The sequence below is a fragment of the Fundulus heteroclitus genome, chromosome 4 (genome assembly GCF_011125445.2).
Source record: "Fundulus heteroclitus isolate FHET01 chromosome 4, MU-UCD_Fhet_4.1, whole genome shotgun sequence".
Lineage (NCBI taxonomy): Eukaryota > Metazoa > Chordata > Actinopteri > Cyprinodontiformes > Fundulidae > Fundulus > Fundulus heteroclitus.
This window is the reverse complement of record NC_046364.1, coordinates 39,579,826-39,597,750: the sequence shown is the minus strand read 5'-3', so window position 1 is coordinate 39,597,750 and position 17,925 is coordinate 39,579,826. Positions and strand designations below refer to the sequence as shown.

General features: G+C 40.0%; 2 protein-coding genes across 5 annotated transcripts; both read right to left on the bottom strand.

Annotated features, from left to right (window-relative positions):
• Positions 1 to 147: 147 nt before the first annotated feature.
• LOC105939001 (zinc finger BED domain-containing protein) lies at positions 148 to 8,948 on the bottom strand. 4 transcript variants are annotated; one of them, XM_012880986.3, is made up of 7 exons: positions 8,785 to 8,947; positions 8,547 to 8,619; positions 5,887 to 6,306; positions 3,747 to 3,874; positions 3,070 to 3,133; positions 1,117 to 1,542; positions 148 to 999 (listed from the first exon to the last, which is right to left on the bottom strand). In XM_012880986.3, the coding sequence occupies exons 1-7, from the start codon at positions 8,863 to 8,865 to the stop codon at positions 620 to 622; spliced, it is 1,572 nt and encodes a 523-aa protein (XP_012736440.2). In that variant the 5' UTR covers positions 8,866 to 8,947; the 3' UTR covers positions 148 to 619. The 4 variants fall into 4 exon arrangements, with proteins under 4 accessions (XP_012736440.2, XP_012736439.2, XP_012736437.2 ...); XM_012880985.3 differs by having other exon boundaries at positions 8,529 to 8,619; positions 8,785 to 8,946; XM_012880983.3 differs by having other exon boundaries at positions 8,529 to 8,948.
• An 860-nt stretch (positions 8,949 to 9,808) lies between these two features.
• On the bottom strand, positions 9,809 to 17,902 carry gfod2 (glucose-fructose oxidoreductase domain containing 2). The gene is made up of 3 exons (XM_012880987.3): positions 17,433 to 17,902; positions 15,287 to 15,644; positions 9,809 to 13,093 (listed from the first exon to the last, which is right to left on the bottom strand). Exons 2-3 carry the CDS (start codon positions 15,555 to 15,557, stop codon positions 12,198 to 12,200), a joined length of 1,167 nt encoding a protein of 388 aa, XP_012736441.2. The 5' UTR covers positions 15,558 to 15,644; positions 17,433 to 17,902; the 3' UTR covers positions 9,809 to 12,197.
• Positions 17,903 to 17,925: the final 23 nt, after the last annotated feature.

The following is a 17,925-nucleotide window of genomic DNA, read 5'->3' as shown; positions in this document are numbered from 1 at the left end:
AAAATTGATATGCCTCTTTTTCTCCATTTCTTTATCCTGTCAGTACATTGAATTGGATTCATGGCATCGAAATTACAATCAATACATAATCTTGTTGTAAACATTAAATGGTAGACAGAAAAAGAAAGCCTTAATCAAGACACAAAGCAGGGTCAATGAAACATGTTTATTTAAGAACGTAATCCAACAGAAAAAGGCCATAAAAACGATTTTCCAAAGGCTCTCTTTAAAATAGTCTTAACCGTGAACTTGAGTGTCTGCATGTTTAAATTGTTTTTAATGCAGTTTTACATCCGAGGATAGATCTGGCTGCATGAAAGTTTATTTGCCAAACTGCATTTAGGAAAACAAAAAAACAAAGTAGACATAACCTACATGCTACGTAGTCACTTGTGAGTTTATCTGAATGTAGAGTTCTTTGAAAGGTTGACATATAGCCGTAAATCAGATTAACAGTATTTTATTTATTAATTTCATGTAATGAAAACAGCTGGAACAGGAAATTGTGCATTGATTTTCTCGGAAAAACAAAATGGTTTACTTGAAAGTGAAGTTAATTACATATATATTACATCACCCAGTGTTAGAATTACTCCAACACTTTCAGAAAGGCCAGGGATCATTCATTCTCTTCAGGACAGCTGTCTTTGCCTTTGGAGAGCAACAAGAACTCTTCTCTTTCCTGGCGGAGCTCTTCCCATTGTTTCTGCAGCTCTGTCTTTTCCTTCTCCAGCTCCTCTCTCTGTCTGCTCAGCTCCTCCGCCTCCTCCTGCTGGGCTTTCCTCAGCGCCTTGATCTTCTCCCTCTCTGCCGCTGCTTCTATGGTGCTGAGAGTTTGCAGCTTTTCTAGCAGCTCCCGCCGCTGCTGCAGGGCCTGACCTTCCTCCCTCTGTGCTCGTCTTAGAGCCTCAATCAGCTCCAGCTCCCGTTCAAAAACCCGGATTTCTACTTCAGACTGCCTTAAGACATTCTGTCTAGTTTTAGGGAGAGAAGGTCTCACTGTAATAGATGGTTTGAAGCAGATGTGAATGTAAGTTTGTGCTTGATAGCACAGAAATAGAAAAAACAAAGCTTTAAAATTTGAATTCAGTCAAAATACAGCAATAAAAGGCTTACCTGACGACTCGTCATGTGTTTTTAATGGTCCTTTGGTTGTCCCACCATGACTATTCAAGTTTGCCGACAGCTGCTCCTTGTTCTGATTGGATCCCAGCTGAGAAAACACCCTCGGGTGTTTTTTTGACAGATGTCGATGCAGATTACCGGTGCCGCCACTCTCAAACCACTGCAGCTTCCTCAGACAAATGCGGCACTGAGCCGTTTCTGAGCCCTCGAATCTGTCAAAGTGTCTCCAGATCACGCTTCGTCTGCGGTCCTTGGCTGGTGGTTTCTCAAACGAGCTGTCACCCGCCTCAGAGTGCGTCGCTTCTTGTGTCGAACCTTCGTGCAAATGGTCAGGGTCGTCATTTATGCCTCGCTTGGTATCAGGTTCCTTAGACGGGGTCATGACGTCGGAGTTGTAATCGTCCATGCCAACTTCCACTGACGAAAAATAAAATAAATGTATTATTGTGGCTGTAAATGTGGTTGTAAGTCTCAGTGTCGAGGTCAATGTAGCTTTTCCAACACTGTCACTAACAATATGTTGGCAAAATGTGAGTGTAGCTGATTTAATAATACAAACTCAAACAATTGGAAATACGCCTTTTATTACTGCAGCAGTTGTTCTCTACTTAAGCTCTGGGGTAATATCAATTGTTGGTTTGGTGCCAGAGTCCTGCGTGTTTTATAGGTGTGACAGTTCTGCAGGATCCAGTTAAGGAAAAACCTCCATGCTCAAGCGGGGCCAAACCTAAAATATGCAGAAGTCTGGTTCAGAACAGTGGCCAGAAATGCATTTTTTTTTACCAACGCAGAACCCATTTAGGATCCTGCGGTCAGGACTAGTGAGGGATAATTAATTTTCCGGGTAAAATCCAGAGAGTTTTATTATTAAATTATTGCACAGCTGCAAAGCCGCAGTCCACACTTTACAAAAGTTTTCAACAAGCGACAAGTCACGTTTGTTACAAATTTCCAAACAATCAAACCTCAAATTCGTATCAATGTTGTCAGCATTTTTTATTTTTTTATTTTTATTTTTACCAAGATATCAACTTTGAATTGGTTCAAATAGTAGCTGGGTCTTAATATGTTTAGGTTCTGCAAATAATGAAACAAGCGAATACTAGAAAATGTCTTTGTGTTTTTCAGAGTGTTGAGGGCCATTTCAGAGTATCCAAGCCTAAATACAGATTCTTTAAACATCAGGATATTAATTAGGATATTTTGTCTGTTTTTTTTATAGTTAGGGTTAAAAACAATCCCAACAAATTTAGCTTTGGTAGTTTTTTGGGATTTAGACCAGGTTTCAAAACCGCTGGCCAAGCTCAAGCTAGGTTTAGTTGTCTAGGGACCAAACAAGTAGTAAAATCAAATGGCCCTTTTTCGGATTTTGAATGGGTATGTAAATCAGTAAGTCAAAAACTACAATACTAAAACTAATATACTGTAAACGTTAAAATAAAAGTTTGACTCAGAAAATGAATATACAAATACAATACAGCGTGAAAACCACTGTATTTATTACATATCATTAGACATTTGTCCTTCACAAAATAGAAGACAAAAGTCTGAAAAAATCTAACATTTTTCTATCATCTATTTCATACTTTATCTGAACAATTTTCAGTTAAATTCATGAAGGTTATTAATTCATACACTGTGCATTGCTTCAGTTTATAGGTTGCATTTTTGTATACGGGGATTGCAGTTAATGCAGATCAGCTTATTGAGCTCATCAGTAGAAAGGGATTCAAATAAATATTTTTTTCCCTTTCCTCTAATTTAGCTAAAGAAGGATGACAAGAAGTGCAGGAACTAAAGCCAGAACAGGTTTAAAGGAGGAATTTGTGATATTCTAGACAAAAACACTGTCAGAACATCAAAAGTAGTAAACAACAGTTCAGACTAAACTCTGGCAAAGTTTTATCAACAGTAAAAAGACAAGCCAGAGCAGTAAAAGATTACCTGGAACCACTTCCGGCCCGCTGTCCTGTAAGGTTTCCCCGCTTCCATCATCAGCATTTGAACCCTGCAAAAGAGTTCATGCCATAAACTGTAGTTTGGTTGACACAAACCAACTTTTCTACATGCAAATGCGGTAATGAAGAACACACCCCCAGATTGCAGATGGAGACCTAATTGTCTGATCTCACTGTAAACCAAAGTAATTTATCTTTGCTAAATGCCAGAACAACAAGGGAGACAAGATAATGCCACGGCTTTATAAGCTTCTGATAGGTTTATTTGCAACATCTGTGTTAAATAGACACACATGTAGATGTACTCGAAGCCAACACCTCAAACTGCTTCCTTGTGTGACATCATGAGAAATGTTAAGAAAAACAGGGATGGTATCGAGGAGATGGACCTCAACAAATCTGGTCTGATGTTCTATTCACCTGTTCAAATCCAAGTAAAAACAACATGGGGACATGACAAAAAAAAAAAAAAGTTGTATCATTATTCTGGCCTTTAACAAATATAACTAATTTGTTAAATGTACCTAAAAAAGGAACAGATTAATCTAATTTAATGTACAGCAGTGAGAAAAATTTATATTCTATACACATACTTATACACTGAATGCAAAAATATTTTTTTATCTGTTGCTGTGTCCAGTTTCACAAACCCTAACCCCTTACCTTTGTTTTTCTTATCATCTCTGCTGATTCTCCTTGTGGTATGTCTGGGAGGCTGTTAAGGATTGGATTATCAGTTTCATTCATTGTGGTCAGAAAGAGGGACGTCCCATCTGGCAAAAGCAATTTCACTGGAAAAGAAGAAGGAAAAAAAAACATAACTAAGAAGCTCTGTTGATGTGTTTTAGGTGCAGCTAGAGCAGAGGTCACGCAGTTCTCTCACTAGCTACGTTTACGTGCACAAAATTTCACGATCGGATTAAAATGTATTGGTATTAAATAATCGGATTGTACCGTTTATATGAGCGCACGATCAATTAATCCGATCATAATATGTGTGTATATGCACCTGGCTTTATTCAGAATATAACCACTCTGACATATGCAGTTATCAAATTCCCTTAAAAAAAATAAATAAAAACACAGAAGTACTTCCGTCCTTGCTAAACTACAAAAATAGTAAACAAAATAGTTTTATACAAGTTTGTTTGTCATTCCAGCATCCAGGCTGGAATTGCACGATGTGATGTTATAATTATGGTTCAAACATTACTGAATAAATAATAATTTTGAGCTCTCAATAGGGAGCCCGGACAGTTTTGCTACTTGACGCATTTCCACCACTCACCCACGCAGAAATACGTCACATTTTCGTTAGGCACACTCGGGTCAGTTTTCCACATTCAAAATAACTTGAGTCTGACAAGAATTTACATGCACGTTAATCGGATTATCAATCGACATAAACCATCACTCTCATTCAAATTACAAATTTCATTCCAATTGCTCTTGATCCGATCATCCTATTCCGATTGCCTTTTTTACATGACGCTTTTTTATTTTGATCGGACGTTTATTCCGACTACTTTTGTCCATGTAAACGTAGCTAGTGATAGCTTGCGCCACCGTAATGAGCCATGGAGTCACAGTGAAAGTATCTGTATTAGTCTCCCTTGGGAGAAATTTGCCTTGGATACAAGAATCAGCTGCATCGCACTACATCTTCAATCTCCAATTAGAGGAGTCTCAGTAAAACAATAAATAAATAAATAAACAATAGCGACAACAGTTCATAAATCACAGTTCGACTAAAACGATCATATAAAAAAAAAAAAAAACAACAACAGTGCAAATCAACCTTTAAAAATAGAATAATTTCAAACAGCACTGGCCTCCCAGTTTGCTGCTGTAGAACACAAGAGACCATAGATGTGGCTACCAACGTGTCCTTGCCCTTCCCCTGTTAATCTTCTCATCCCAAACATTAATTTACAAATTTGGATTAACAAGTCAGAGGGCCCGGTGTGCTTCTGACAGTCTGCCCCAGGGCAGCTGTGGCTACAATCTAGCTCACCACCGTCAGCGAGTGAATGGGTGAGTGACTGAATGTGGTGGAAAGCGCTTTGGGTCCTCGGATCTGGATAAGGTGCTTTACAAGTATCGTATTTTCCGGACTATAAGTCGCAGTTTTTTTTCATAGTTTGGCCGGGGGTGCGACTTATACTCTGGAGCGACTTATGTGTGAAATTATTACACATTTTTACCAGTATATCATTAAACCTGTTATTTTCACACCAAACCTTAAGAGGGCCCTCTAGGCCTGTGTTGAATCAGACATAAGTGACAAAGAAGCGGAAGTGCCGCATCTTCTACCTCTGTAGTTAACGGAGTTATTTGAAAGTGACACAGAGGATAAGGATTTCACTGGATTTTAGTTATTTGGAGTGACACGGGCGCTTTGGTTAACTTCTTCGCATGTTATTTATGCTATGGTTATCTGAATAGCTTTTAATATGTTATGTTAACATATCAGGCACGTTCTCAGTTGTGTCATGTAGCGTAAGATAACCGTACAATTATTCAGCCTGTTGTTGCCTCCGTTCTATTTTTATTTAAAATTGCCTTTCAAGATGACATGTCTGTTCTTGATGTTGTATATTATCAAATAAATTTCCCCCAAAAATGCGACTTATACTCCAGTGCAACTTATATATGTTTTTTCCTTCTTTATTATGCATTTTCTGGCTGGTGCGACTTGTACTCCGGAGCGACTTATAGTCCGGAAAATACGGTACAAGCAATTTACCATTTTGATAAAACCGTTTCACTACTGAAGAGAACTGGTCTCGTCCATCAAACTTACCCGGAGACTGACGCGGTTCTGTTCCTATATAGGCGTCATGAGAGACACTGGCAACATTTAGTTCCTGCGGGGACACAGCGGGACGTTGGTGGGAGCTGGACAGCAGCTCTGACAGCACCTTTGGGTGCCTCTTTACCAAATGCCGGCGAAGGTTGCTGATGCCGCCACTTTTGTGCAACTTCTTCATGCAAATGCGACAACGAGCGGCGTTCAAGCTGTCCAAATGTTCAAACAGCCTCCAAATCAAACTGCGCCTGCGCGTTTGCTTGTTGGGAATGTGGCTAAGGTCGTCTTCGTGGATTAGATGTGCCAAGGAGCCACGCTGTGAACCTTCGAAGAGCTCGCCCACGGCAGGACTGGGATCAGAATCCTTCTCCGTGGTCCCGGTGTTGGATTCATCGTTGTCCATTTCCACCACAACTGGAAAAACAACAACAACAAAGACAATATCTTAAGACAGATTTCAGTCTGTGAAAGCAGAAGGCTTCCCACATAACAGTCGAAGGCAAATTCTGTGTGCAAACTTTCAGAATCTAAAATAATAAATGGGCTCAATTTTCCTGCTGCCAACACTGGGGCGTACTTTGTTATTTTCACACGTAATCAGGCACAGAACACGCTTCAACAACGTTTAATAAATACTGTCCAAGTGCACGGTCTCTTATTTCAAACCTGATCAGAATGTAAGGAACACAACCCACGATGCTTTCCACTTAATAATCTTCTCTGAGCTTTAGTTTGGTTCTGAAGATGTAATTTTCACGTGTGCTTCCCAACAATGCTACAGTCTGCTAAAGAACATCAATTGTTTCAATTATTAACAGGTTTCGATTGAGTGAAATATTGATAAGGCCTTCATGTTCCAAAGCGAAGGTGGACTTTTGTCTGTGCTTAGATCATCTTCTCAGCTGATCCCGGTTTCCTTAATTTTAATAAATTGTTTAACCAGGAAGTCCCTTGAGAAAAAACAACAAAAACAAAACAAAACCCATGCTGCACTGAAAAAAAGCTGAAGTGTGGCAACACACAGAGAAAAGCAGAAGAAGCAGCAGGTTTAAAATGATGTCACTATTTCCAGGAAAGTCGAAGTATAGAGCCTAGAAAGGTTTTATCCAGATAAATCAAGACACCAAACAATCAGTGTCCCTAAGTGCCAAGGATCCTTCACAGCTCCCTCCTGATTTACTGGTACAGCTTTCCACTGGTTTAAATCCTACTTAAAGGACAGGGACTTTTTTTGTATCAGTAGGTAACTTTATATCAGAGATGACAAAAATCACATGTGGGGTTCCCCAAGGGTCCATCCTGGGTCCCCTCCTCTTCAATATCTACATGCTCCTTCTAGCTCAGATAATAAAAAACAGCAACATCAGCTACCATAACTATGCAGACGACACACAGCTTTACATCACCATGTCACCAGGTGACTATAAACCAGCTCAGGTACTGAGTAAATGCCTAGAAGAAATCAATACGTGGATGTGCCAAAATTTTCTTCAGTTGAATAAAAACAAAACAGAAGTAATAATTTTTGGACCAATAGAGGAGAGATCAAAAGTTAGCACAAAGCTTCAGTCGCTTCAGCTAAAAACCACTGATTAGGCCCGAAATCTGGGAGTAGTGATGGACTCAAACCTGAACCTCCAAAAGCATCTAAAGATAATTACTAGGTCGGCTTTTTATCACCTGAGGAACATTTCCAGGATTAAAGGATTGATGTCTCAGCAGGATCTGGTAAAAACTAATCCATGCGTTTATATTTAGTAGAATTGATTACTGCAACGGTGTTTTCACAGGTCTGCCTAAAAAGTGGATCAGACAGCTGCAGCTGATCCAGAATGCTGCTGCACGCATCCTCACCAAGACTAAGAAAGTAGAGCACATCACCCCAGTTCTAAAGTCCTTACAATGGCTCCCTGTATCTCAGAGAATAGACTTTAAAATACTTCTGTTAGTCTATAAATCCCTAAATGGCTTAGCACCTAAATACATCACAGACTTGTCATCAGTGTATCAACCATCCAGACCACTAAGGTCTTCTGGCTCCAGCCTACTCTGCATACCTAGAACCAGAACCAGACAAGGAGAAGCAGCATTTAGTTCCTATGCTCCACTTATCTGGAACAAACGTCCAGAAAACAGTGAAAGTGTGGAAAGCCTGAGTTCCTTTAAATCAAGATTAATAACACATTTGTTTAGGATTGCCTTCGACTGTTCTAGTTAAACTGTATTACTGACACATCATTAGTTCACATTGTAGTCCAACTGTCCAACTATTTTCGAATATTTTAATCATGTAAAGCACTTTGCATTGTCTCTGTACTGAAATGTGCTTTATAAATAAATGTGCCTTGCCAAATTAACATGAATCCTTTTTAGTTTACACTGTAGCAGCGCATTCAGGTTCCATCAGCCTGAAACAAGTGTATAAAATAAAACAGTGCCTCAAATAAAGCCAAGGGGGAAGAATTTTAGGATCCTTAAAACTTAACTTATATCCATCTAAATAAAATAAACTGTGCACAAAGTTTATACACCAGCTGAGCGTTTTCGACATTTTTTTTTCTTAAATTGCAACAGCCCAGCAGATCACGGTCACGTAAAGAAAAAGAAAACAAAGGGAATGAACTCAGGTGGCATACCAGAGATGATCTGTTCACCTTCTATCTCCATGTGCTGCTGGCGGTCGGGGCTGGCGGCGGCTCCGGTTCCTCCCTCGGTCACTTTGTAGACCTGTGAGGGGTGTTTGAGGCGCAGATGTCTTAGCATCGGAGTGGTGGAGCCGTGCTCCTTTTTATGAAGGTAACGATTACACAGCACACACTGCACCGACGCTTCGTCTATGTCTCGAAAAAAGCTCCACACTACGCTTCTCTTACGGTGCGTGTCCAGCTTTACCTTTCGGGGTCCCATCCCACACGGTACCGATGACCCAGCTGGGATTAAATAGCTGACCGCTGTCTGATCGCTAGCTGTCATGCTAAGTTAGCCAAACTGACCCAGAGGCAGACCATCTTCTTCTTCTTCTTCTTCTTTTCCTCCTCCTTACCCTTCTTTTTCTTCTTCTTCTTTCCGGCGGACTACATGCCAACTGGCGCACTGCTGCCCCCCACTGGTGAAGACGGCGAATTATCAACATACGGAAGAGAAATAGGATAAGAAGTCTATTCAGTTCTGACTTTTTTCTCAGAATTATGAGAAAAAAGTCAGAATTCTGAGATTAAAGTCAGAATTCTGAATTGAATAGACTTTTTTTTTTAATGAATTGCCCTAATCCTCTTCCGTAAAAATAAGACGTTGCTGCAATCAACAATAAATCTCAGCATCATCATCACAGCCTCAATATGGGGGTAAAAAACAAGATTTGTTTTTATAGAAGCATTTCTTATCAGCGAAATATATATATATATATATATATATATATATATATATATATATATATATATATATATATATATATATATATATATATATATATCGGTGACTGGTTTGTCCTAACTCAGGATCAGCAGCCATGGGTCGATTTATCCTCCAGTGTGTTGTTGTTTACAGGACTTAACGTCGTCTTTTTCCAATAAGTATATAGAATTGACCACCAGAGACTCTTTTCCAGCACCTACTAGAACAAGTATTTTTTTTATAGCGTATTTTATTCTAAATAAGATAATTATGTGAAGTAAAATTAGATTTATCAATTTCAAGCAGAAGAGCTGCTTGTTTGGCACAAAAGAGGCAACATAGCCTACAGTCTCCCGTTTCCTAAACTAATCCCAAGTTTCCTCCCAGTTAATAGTTTTCCTTTGATCTCATCGCCAGACTTCCATTTTTAATCAATCAATGGCATACATATACAAATACCCCCTTTAAAAAAAAAAAAAAAAAAACAGAACTGATGCACTCAGGTCAGAAAATGGGCTTTAAATGAAAACAACTGTTTTTATTAAAAAGGAAAATAACTGTCTCACAGAATAACAGTACAGTTTATCAACTTTGAAGCAGCAAATTAGTGCTTAAAATGCAATTAGTTAAAACAAGACTAAACACAGAAACAATAGATATATAAATATTACAGCATCAAAACAGAAAATTCACAGGCCAATAAACTTTCTACAGGGAAAAAAAATAAATAAATACAAAAAGTCTCTCTCTTATATATGTTAGAAGTCACATTTGCAGTAAGCCGGCTGGTGCAAGCATTAAACTGGGCGGCGTTTTATCAGTGTGAAGACAAAGGACATTTGCTGACAAGGTGATAAAAATCAGCTGGAATGCATTTTAGCTGTTATGGATCCAGCAGAAAGCAGAGGGGGTTTCTAAAGAAAGGTAATGTAAACTACAGCCATGCTGAAAAAGTGTAACAAGTATATTAATATCCATGTTAGCTGATCAAAAAGAAGAAATACCCCCACCAACTCTTTAACGCCTCCAACACTAACAATTAAACTGGAGCCGTGACTGGAACAAAAAAAATAGAAGCTGTGTGGTAGATTGGAGGGGAAAAAAAGCAAAACCAAACAAATGTAAACAAAATTTGGTATCTTTAAACTTAGTCGTCAAATATCCACAGGTTTTGCGTTTAAAGCTCCAGCTCTGGTTTATCTAAAAACTTCCCTGTAGCTCAGGATGCCAAATAAACCGAACAGGTTGTTGGGAAACGTTAGTTCTCCACACTTACATTCAGTTTTGATAGCTAAAAAGATTGTAAATGGAATGTTTTTCACCACAGTGTCCCTTATTACCAGAGCATGGTTTAGTTTGTGTTGCAACAATAGCTATAGTTTGTAATTTGATTTTTGTAAAACAAATCTTTTACCACATGGTTTTGGTGGCACTTTTAGACTTAACTGGTCCTTTTACAGGGGGACAATGCTACAAAAGAGACTGTTCTATTCTCTACATAGCTTATTTTACTTAATCCCTGGTATATTTGCCATGCCAAGTTGTAACAGGAAAAAAATATACATTTGTGGTTACCTTTAGCAACCTATAATGTAATAATTTTGCCCATTTTAAATGTAACGAAGCCAATAAAAACAACAATAAACCTGCCAATGATTTCTGAGTTATTTTTGAGTTAATAACATTCTGCCAATAATATAACATGTAATTAAACTGTAATATAGTAACTTCAGCTGATGATTTATTACTACCTAAATCGGATTGGTTGCAACTTTGGTGGTTTGCCCAGCAAAGATCAATAGTCTTATTTTAGGTAATTATTAATGGTGCCTAGGCTGCATTCTCTAAGTTATTGTCATGAGAGCTAGATTAAAAACGCTCACGGCTGAGATATCTAAATGTATGATTTGATGTTTGGAGGAATATATCTTTTCACATTATTGGCTGAATGTTACTTTATTGGGTCAAATACTTCCTTATATTGTTTGTAAGTCACTATGTTCTCAGCTTCATTACATTTAAAACGCTTAAAATTATGAATTTATTGACTCTCATAAAAGTATTTGTTACACCAGTACTAACATTGTCAACAACTAAACCAACCGAAATAAAACAAAACCAAATGTAAACTGCACACGGCGTCATTATTTCCATTGAGACCCGATTTCACTGTCAGAGGTAATTTGAATTGAAGTCAAATGCAAAGTCAAAGCACTTTGCATCCTCTTCTTTCATATTTAAACCTAAGGTAAACTGCGCTGAATGTCCCACAGACGTTAATATGACCAGTCTGAAGTCAAACAAACAAAAAAAATTAAGATATTAAGCACAATACAGATCAATTGGTCTTAATCTAAATACATTTTACAGTAATTGAAAGTGTGGAAATATGGCGCTAGAGTCTTTGTTGTAAAAATGAAGCCCATATATTATATTTATTATTGTAAAATGTGCAAATGCCTAGTTGTTTATATGGATATGTCTAATGTAGGTGTTCTGTCTTACTGACAAGATACAAATTATGAGAATGGAAAAATACATTCATTATTTTAAATGAGCCAGATTTAGAAAGCATCTACAGCCTCGCCGGCACATCTTGGTCACTGGGTTTAATGGGCGATCTATAGATCTACTGGTCAGAATCTAAATAGTAAGGCTGTGGACTACAATGAGTACATTTCGTGTACAAACAAATCAACCCCCCCCAGGCACCAGCACACAATGCAACTGTGTTTGTTTAGGTAGAATATCACTCTGCAGAACCTGAGAGGAAGTGAACATGTGGAAGAAAGTAGTCGCGTGTGATGTAAACGGCCAAAGCAGCTGAATCACAGAGAGACGCTCAGAGTCCCGTTCTGCCACGCATGTAGTTTTTGCACTGAGTAAAAAAAAAAAAAAAAAAAGGTTCGGCTTCAGTTTTTGTTTCTTTGCAGCCCCTCGCACAAGTTCTGGTTGGGATCCGGCTCCTGGCTCATGATTTCCACACAGACCCACTCCCCGCTGTTGCTGGACTGCTTCACCGCCTCCACCACCGTCTGCACATACAGGCCGTCCTCGAAGGTCGGAGCCGAGGCAACCGGTCCCCGGGACCACGAGCGCCGCTCCTCGTGAGCCTGGAAGGACTGTCTTAAGGCCTTCACCATGGAGCTCAGCCCCTGCCGGTGAGGGAGGGGCATCTCCTTCGCCGCCGGCGCGACCCCGCTGTGGTCGGCCAACAGCAGCTCCTCACATTTACTCTCGTTGCGCTGGCCGTACAGCTCCGTGCCCCTGACGACCAGCCTGCCGGCGGACCCGACCACCATGACCTCGTGCACAAACGTCCCCGGCATGTTGAAGTTCAGGGTCACGGTGGAGCACACCCCAGAGGAGCCGCTCCCGCCCATCAACATTTGGAAGAAACAAAAGTCGTCACTGGTGACGCGGCGGATGCCTCGGATTAGGTTGTTCTGTTGCACAAAGGTCCGCAGTAAGCCGTGCACGCGGTGAGCCCTAGTGCCCGTCAGGTAACTTAGCAGGTCGATGATGGCGGAGCCGGCGGTGTGCAGCCCGCCGCCGCCCATGAGCTCCTCGCAGGTCCAGCCGTACGACTGGTCCAGGAGGCTCGGGCCGTAGACCCGCACGTCGCACACCTGGATGTCCCCGACGTATCCCTCCGCCAGCCGCTGGCGCATCGCCACGAAGGCCGGCAGAAAGCGCAGGGTGTTACCCATCATGCTCAGCAGCTGGGGGTAGTATCTGGCTGCGGTCACCATCTTGAATGAATCCACAGCAGTTGCAGCTTTCTCGCACACGACATTCTTGCCGATACCTGCGGGACAGAGGGGAGACGCGCCCGTTAACGCTCAGCAGACGCGTCGCGACATAAACGCAATCAGCACAGGTGTGAGAAAATGCAGAGTTTGCAAAGGTTTTCGTCACACTATGATCTAGGGCTGAACGATTTTGGAAAATAATCTAATTGCGATTTTTTTTCTTAATATTGCGATTTAATGCGATTTTTCTTGTTCAGTTTAATTTATCATGTGTTTTAAAATATATACAAAACAACAAATCAATTTGTTTCCTCTCCATGTGGATTAGTTGCTAAAAGACCCACAGCGTCTAAACTCGGTGCAGTAATGATTGTGTTCTGCCTACGATATATTTCAACCAAAATTGCAATTTTGACTTTTCTCTGCGATAACCACAAGCAACAAAAATGGCCTCTAAATAAAGATGTTTGTAAACAAGGACTATTTTAAACATGAACTTTTAATGTTTCTATTGATCAGAATATTATTCAAGAGAACAGCTTTTAATTTAATTGGACATCAATCCTTGTTGAACATAAAGTGCAACCAACAAGCAAGTCTATGTATTAAACTGATTGACCAGAACTTAATGCTATTAGCTTCCTGTCGAGCCGTATATTGTATTAGAAAAAACTATGGATGGATTATCTAGACACGGAGCAATACAGTTTTACTGTGTAAACTGTGAATGACTTGGAAAAGGAAGAACTTCATTTTTTATGGATAAAGATTTTTTTTTGTTAAAATTCCCAGTTTGCACGTGTCCTTTACTTCCCGTGTCTAATGAATGACACTGAAATTTGGATCTCTTGACATAACAAGTGCCTTTTTAAAATAAAGTGTAATAATTAAAGGCTACCATTTTGTAGAATATTCTTGTATTTCACTTTTACTTGTCCCCATGTTCTAGTGGGTCCCGTGGAGGCTCTGATATAAAAGAACAAATAATATCAAATTATTAAAATGCAAAAATTCATACTGTAGAAAGTGATAGAAACATCTACCATGGACAGTATTTACGCATTAATTTGTCTGCTGCTTTTTGCCAGCCCTCTCTCCTGGCTTTAACAGATTTTGAGGTGTTTTAATTAATGACTCAAATTCGGCATAACCTTCCATTAAAAGCTCTTGTTCTGCTTGGGAGAAAAACTCTGGGCGTTCTTTGTCCATGCTGAACAGCCAATAGCAGCGCTGCTGATCAATGTTTCTACTATCGATACATTTCCCCTTTTAAACAAACGCATGAACGCGCAGTTGTCTCAGATAACTCAATCCAGCGATACTAATCATAAACAACAGGTGTGTTGGAAGAACCCAATTAGCCGGATCATGATTAGCCGGATTAAGTCATCTTGGATGTGTCATTTGATCTCGGATGTTTTAAGCAACGTACGAAGAACGGACCCCTGTAGTTAATGCTTTGTATGATTATACAAACTCTAAAACAAGTAATAAAATTAGATTATCTCACTGCTGCAACTGTCTTCCCTTCCATGTGGAGGCAAACCCACTTCAAACATTTTACTGACACCTAAAGGACGTGTCTAATTCCCTGATTGTTACATAGCCAAAAATTGCAGACCTCTGCGATTTGGAAACTGCGTTATTTTAAATCACGATTATATTGAAAATGCGATTAATTGTTCAGCCCTAGTATGATCCTTGTTGGGGTTAGGAAAGCAGAGCTATTCTAAGCATACCGTGGGACCGGCCAATCCAGCGCGTCCTTTCACGTATCATTTAATGGGTGTGTTGCGTATGCAGATAAAATCTTTCAGTAGCCTGTGAAATCAGCTTTTGAATGCGTCCCTGCTGTAGACGAGTCCTTCAGCGGGGAAACATTCAGGAAGTTGCAACCGTAACAGGAAACTGAGCTCAACACTGAAGAATTCCATCAGAAGCGTCACATCAACGCCCCTCTGGTACGGCGACGCGAAGATTAGCGTCGCAAAAAGCATCAGATCAGATCCTCCAATAACCCACGGGGGAAAATATTCTGGAGGATGCGGCCGATTTGGTGGGAAATATTGAACTTATCTTTTCCGCATTGTTAAGCGTCTCCTCTGCCACACCCAGTAAGGTCATATCAAATTGTTTACAGAACAAACAAGTTAGTTTGACAGATATGCAGCTTTTTTTTTTTTTTATTTTTAACCAGGACAACAAAATAAAAACCTGATGCTGCAGAGAAAGTATTTTTCATGTCTTACCCAGTGCTTTGACTGCAATTTGCCTCGTCATTGAGGGGGGGATGTAGATGCACACCAGGTCGACATCTTGGTGCAGGAGGACGTCGTCGGATCGGCTGGTGTGAAACGGGATGCCGAGTTCCTTTGCCAAGCTGCGAGCTTCCTCTTCGCTCCGTCCCCAGAGCGCCTGAACTTCAAAGCCCTCGGCTTGCAGCAGCGGCACCAGCACTCGGGCCGTGCTCCCGGTGCCAAAAACACCCACTCCCGGCAACATGGCCTTGCCACTTGGCATCACTTTTAAATGTGGAGCTCAGCCATCCATTCCAACTTCCCACCAGCAGATCTGCTTTTTCTTTTGCAGACTTAAAAAGGAAGTTACCTACGAAAATGAACAAACAGACAAGCTTTAAAGCTGAACGACACCAAACATTCCTGTTATTCGACAATACGAAGCAACGAACAGAGGCCTGGCCCAGTGTTCCCCATCAGAAAGCCCTTACATCATTTTCCCTACACATTCTTCACTCGCCTTTTTGATGCTCCACACCCACCAAAAAAGGATTATCATCCTTTTCACCATAACAAGGGTTATTTGTGTCTTGATGCACTGCGCAATATAAGAATCATAGTGACCAGAGTTGATTGGCTTGGACCTGTGATCTATTTGCTTAAATAGTTTTTTGGTTGTGGACAAAAAGACACTTTAAATAATATGGTAAATGTCACTTTAATGATTATTGGGTTGCAGCTATAGGACTTGGCCATTCTTTGAAAGAAACAGGTGGCTGAAAACAAGGAGAAAACAAGCTTGACCTCAGCCCCCCAAATGAGTTCCTCTGATTATTCATTTCCCATCTATGCTATACTGTTCCCAAAGACAAGTAGTATTATTTATACCAACCAAACAATCTGTTAGGTAATGTTTTCAGGCACCTACATCCCAAAAAAAAATCTTTTAATTTGATTGTGTGATGCAAGAGCCCTTAATCAATTAGCCTGCAGAACATCCAGATACCATTAAAAATGTAAAGTTTTTTTTGCAGTTTCAGAAATGTAACAAGATTTCTTGTTACATTTCTTGTTAATGGTGGGAATAATAATAAATAAAATAACAAACGTGATCCTTTGACTGGATGAAATGGGCTGTAACGAGTCTGCACACCGACGTTTATTTTTGACAAATAGGACAAGAAGAGAAAGAAAGAGAGATTATTTTAAAACAGCTGTTTGGATGTTTCTTTGCTGGATCTAAAAAAAATAATAATTTTAAGGTAATGATTGTTCACAGCTGACAATGTGAAATGGGGCCATAAATTATCTACAATTCCAGCTTTAAATATGCTGTAGCAATCCTAATATTTAGCCTACACGTGTGATCTCTGTGTCATTTAAAAAGGTGTTTTAATGCTCTTTCAGAGTAAATATATAGTATGACACGTCATTGTCACTAATCTAATCTACCTGCTGTGAGTGAGAATAACAAAGATTCCTTATTCGTGCAGCGTGCTGCAAAGGTTTATGCTATTGGATTATTGGTGGCTGGTTATGGAGGTCGCTTCGCTGAGACAGAGCTAATGAATTTGTATAATATTCAAACTGAAGGTGTGGAAATAGATGTGATCGCACCATCCAAGGCGAACAAAGGGCGTGTGGGCGAGCACCGGTGCACCTGCAATACCAGAGAAACCAGAAGTACTCTCCCAGCCCAGGAAACCAGGAACAGAGGAGAACAGCGAGTCGTCGCACCGCCTTTCAGCAGGTCAAGGCTTTTTTTTCCACCCCCCCACATACTATCATCACTAAGAGACAGCCGAAAATATGTCTTCAGTCAGGTGGGCTGATGATAAACCAGGTCGGGGGGAAAAGTTTAGCTGTCAAGATCCGAAGTTGCTGCCGAGAAAACGCGATTTTAAAACGGATTCCGCCGACAAGTATCACCACTATACGTGAATTGAGTATTTTATGCAAGAAAAGAGCAAAGCACACAGAGGGACTATTGATAACCATGTCAGCTAGCACGTCAAGCTAGCTGCACAAACCTAACTCCAAAAACACGCCATGAAACCTGATACTTTATATAGCTAACATCTGAATTTCCTCGTCGGTCCTTAAAAGGTGTACACTTAATATGACATAAGTACACGTAAAGATATAACAAAGTACCTACCGGTGGGTCATCGTCCGCGGCGGCGATAGGTTGAGCCGGGGCGCTGCCCATTTGCTAATAATGGTAACTTGGGCTGTGGGGCTGGACGGTTGGGAGGAACCGGAAATGCTAGGAACGGAAGTTTTATGGTGGAAAGAGATGCACGTAATTTGCTGTGTTTGAACCTTTCTCAAAAATAATAAATAAATAAACAACGGAAGGTGTGTTCCCGACTGGGATCAGAGTATAAAGGGGTATAAATGCCGTAAGTTGACTCAATCAACTGTGGAGGACCAACTCCGACATATTTAAAAATAAATAAACACTCAATTAATAAATGAGCAGACAATTAAGTGAACAAAACCATGCAGTAAATTAATACATGCAGGCAAAAATTAAATTATATGAATGTATATTAATTAACTTGTTTATTTATTCACCTTTGTAATAATTGTTTACCTATTATAATATTTTATTTTATTTATTAATTACTTATTGTTAATGTATTTATTTA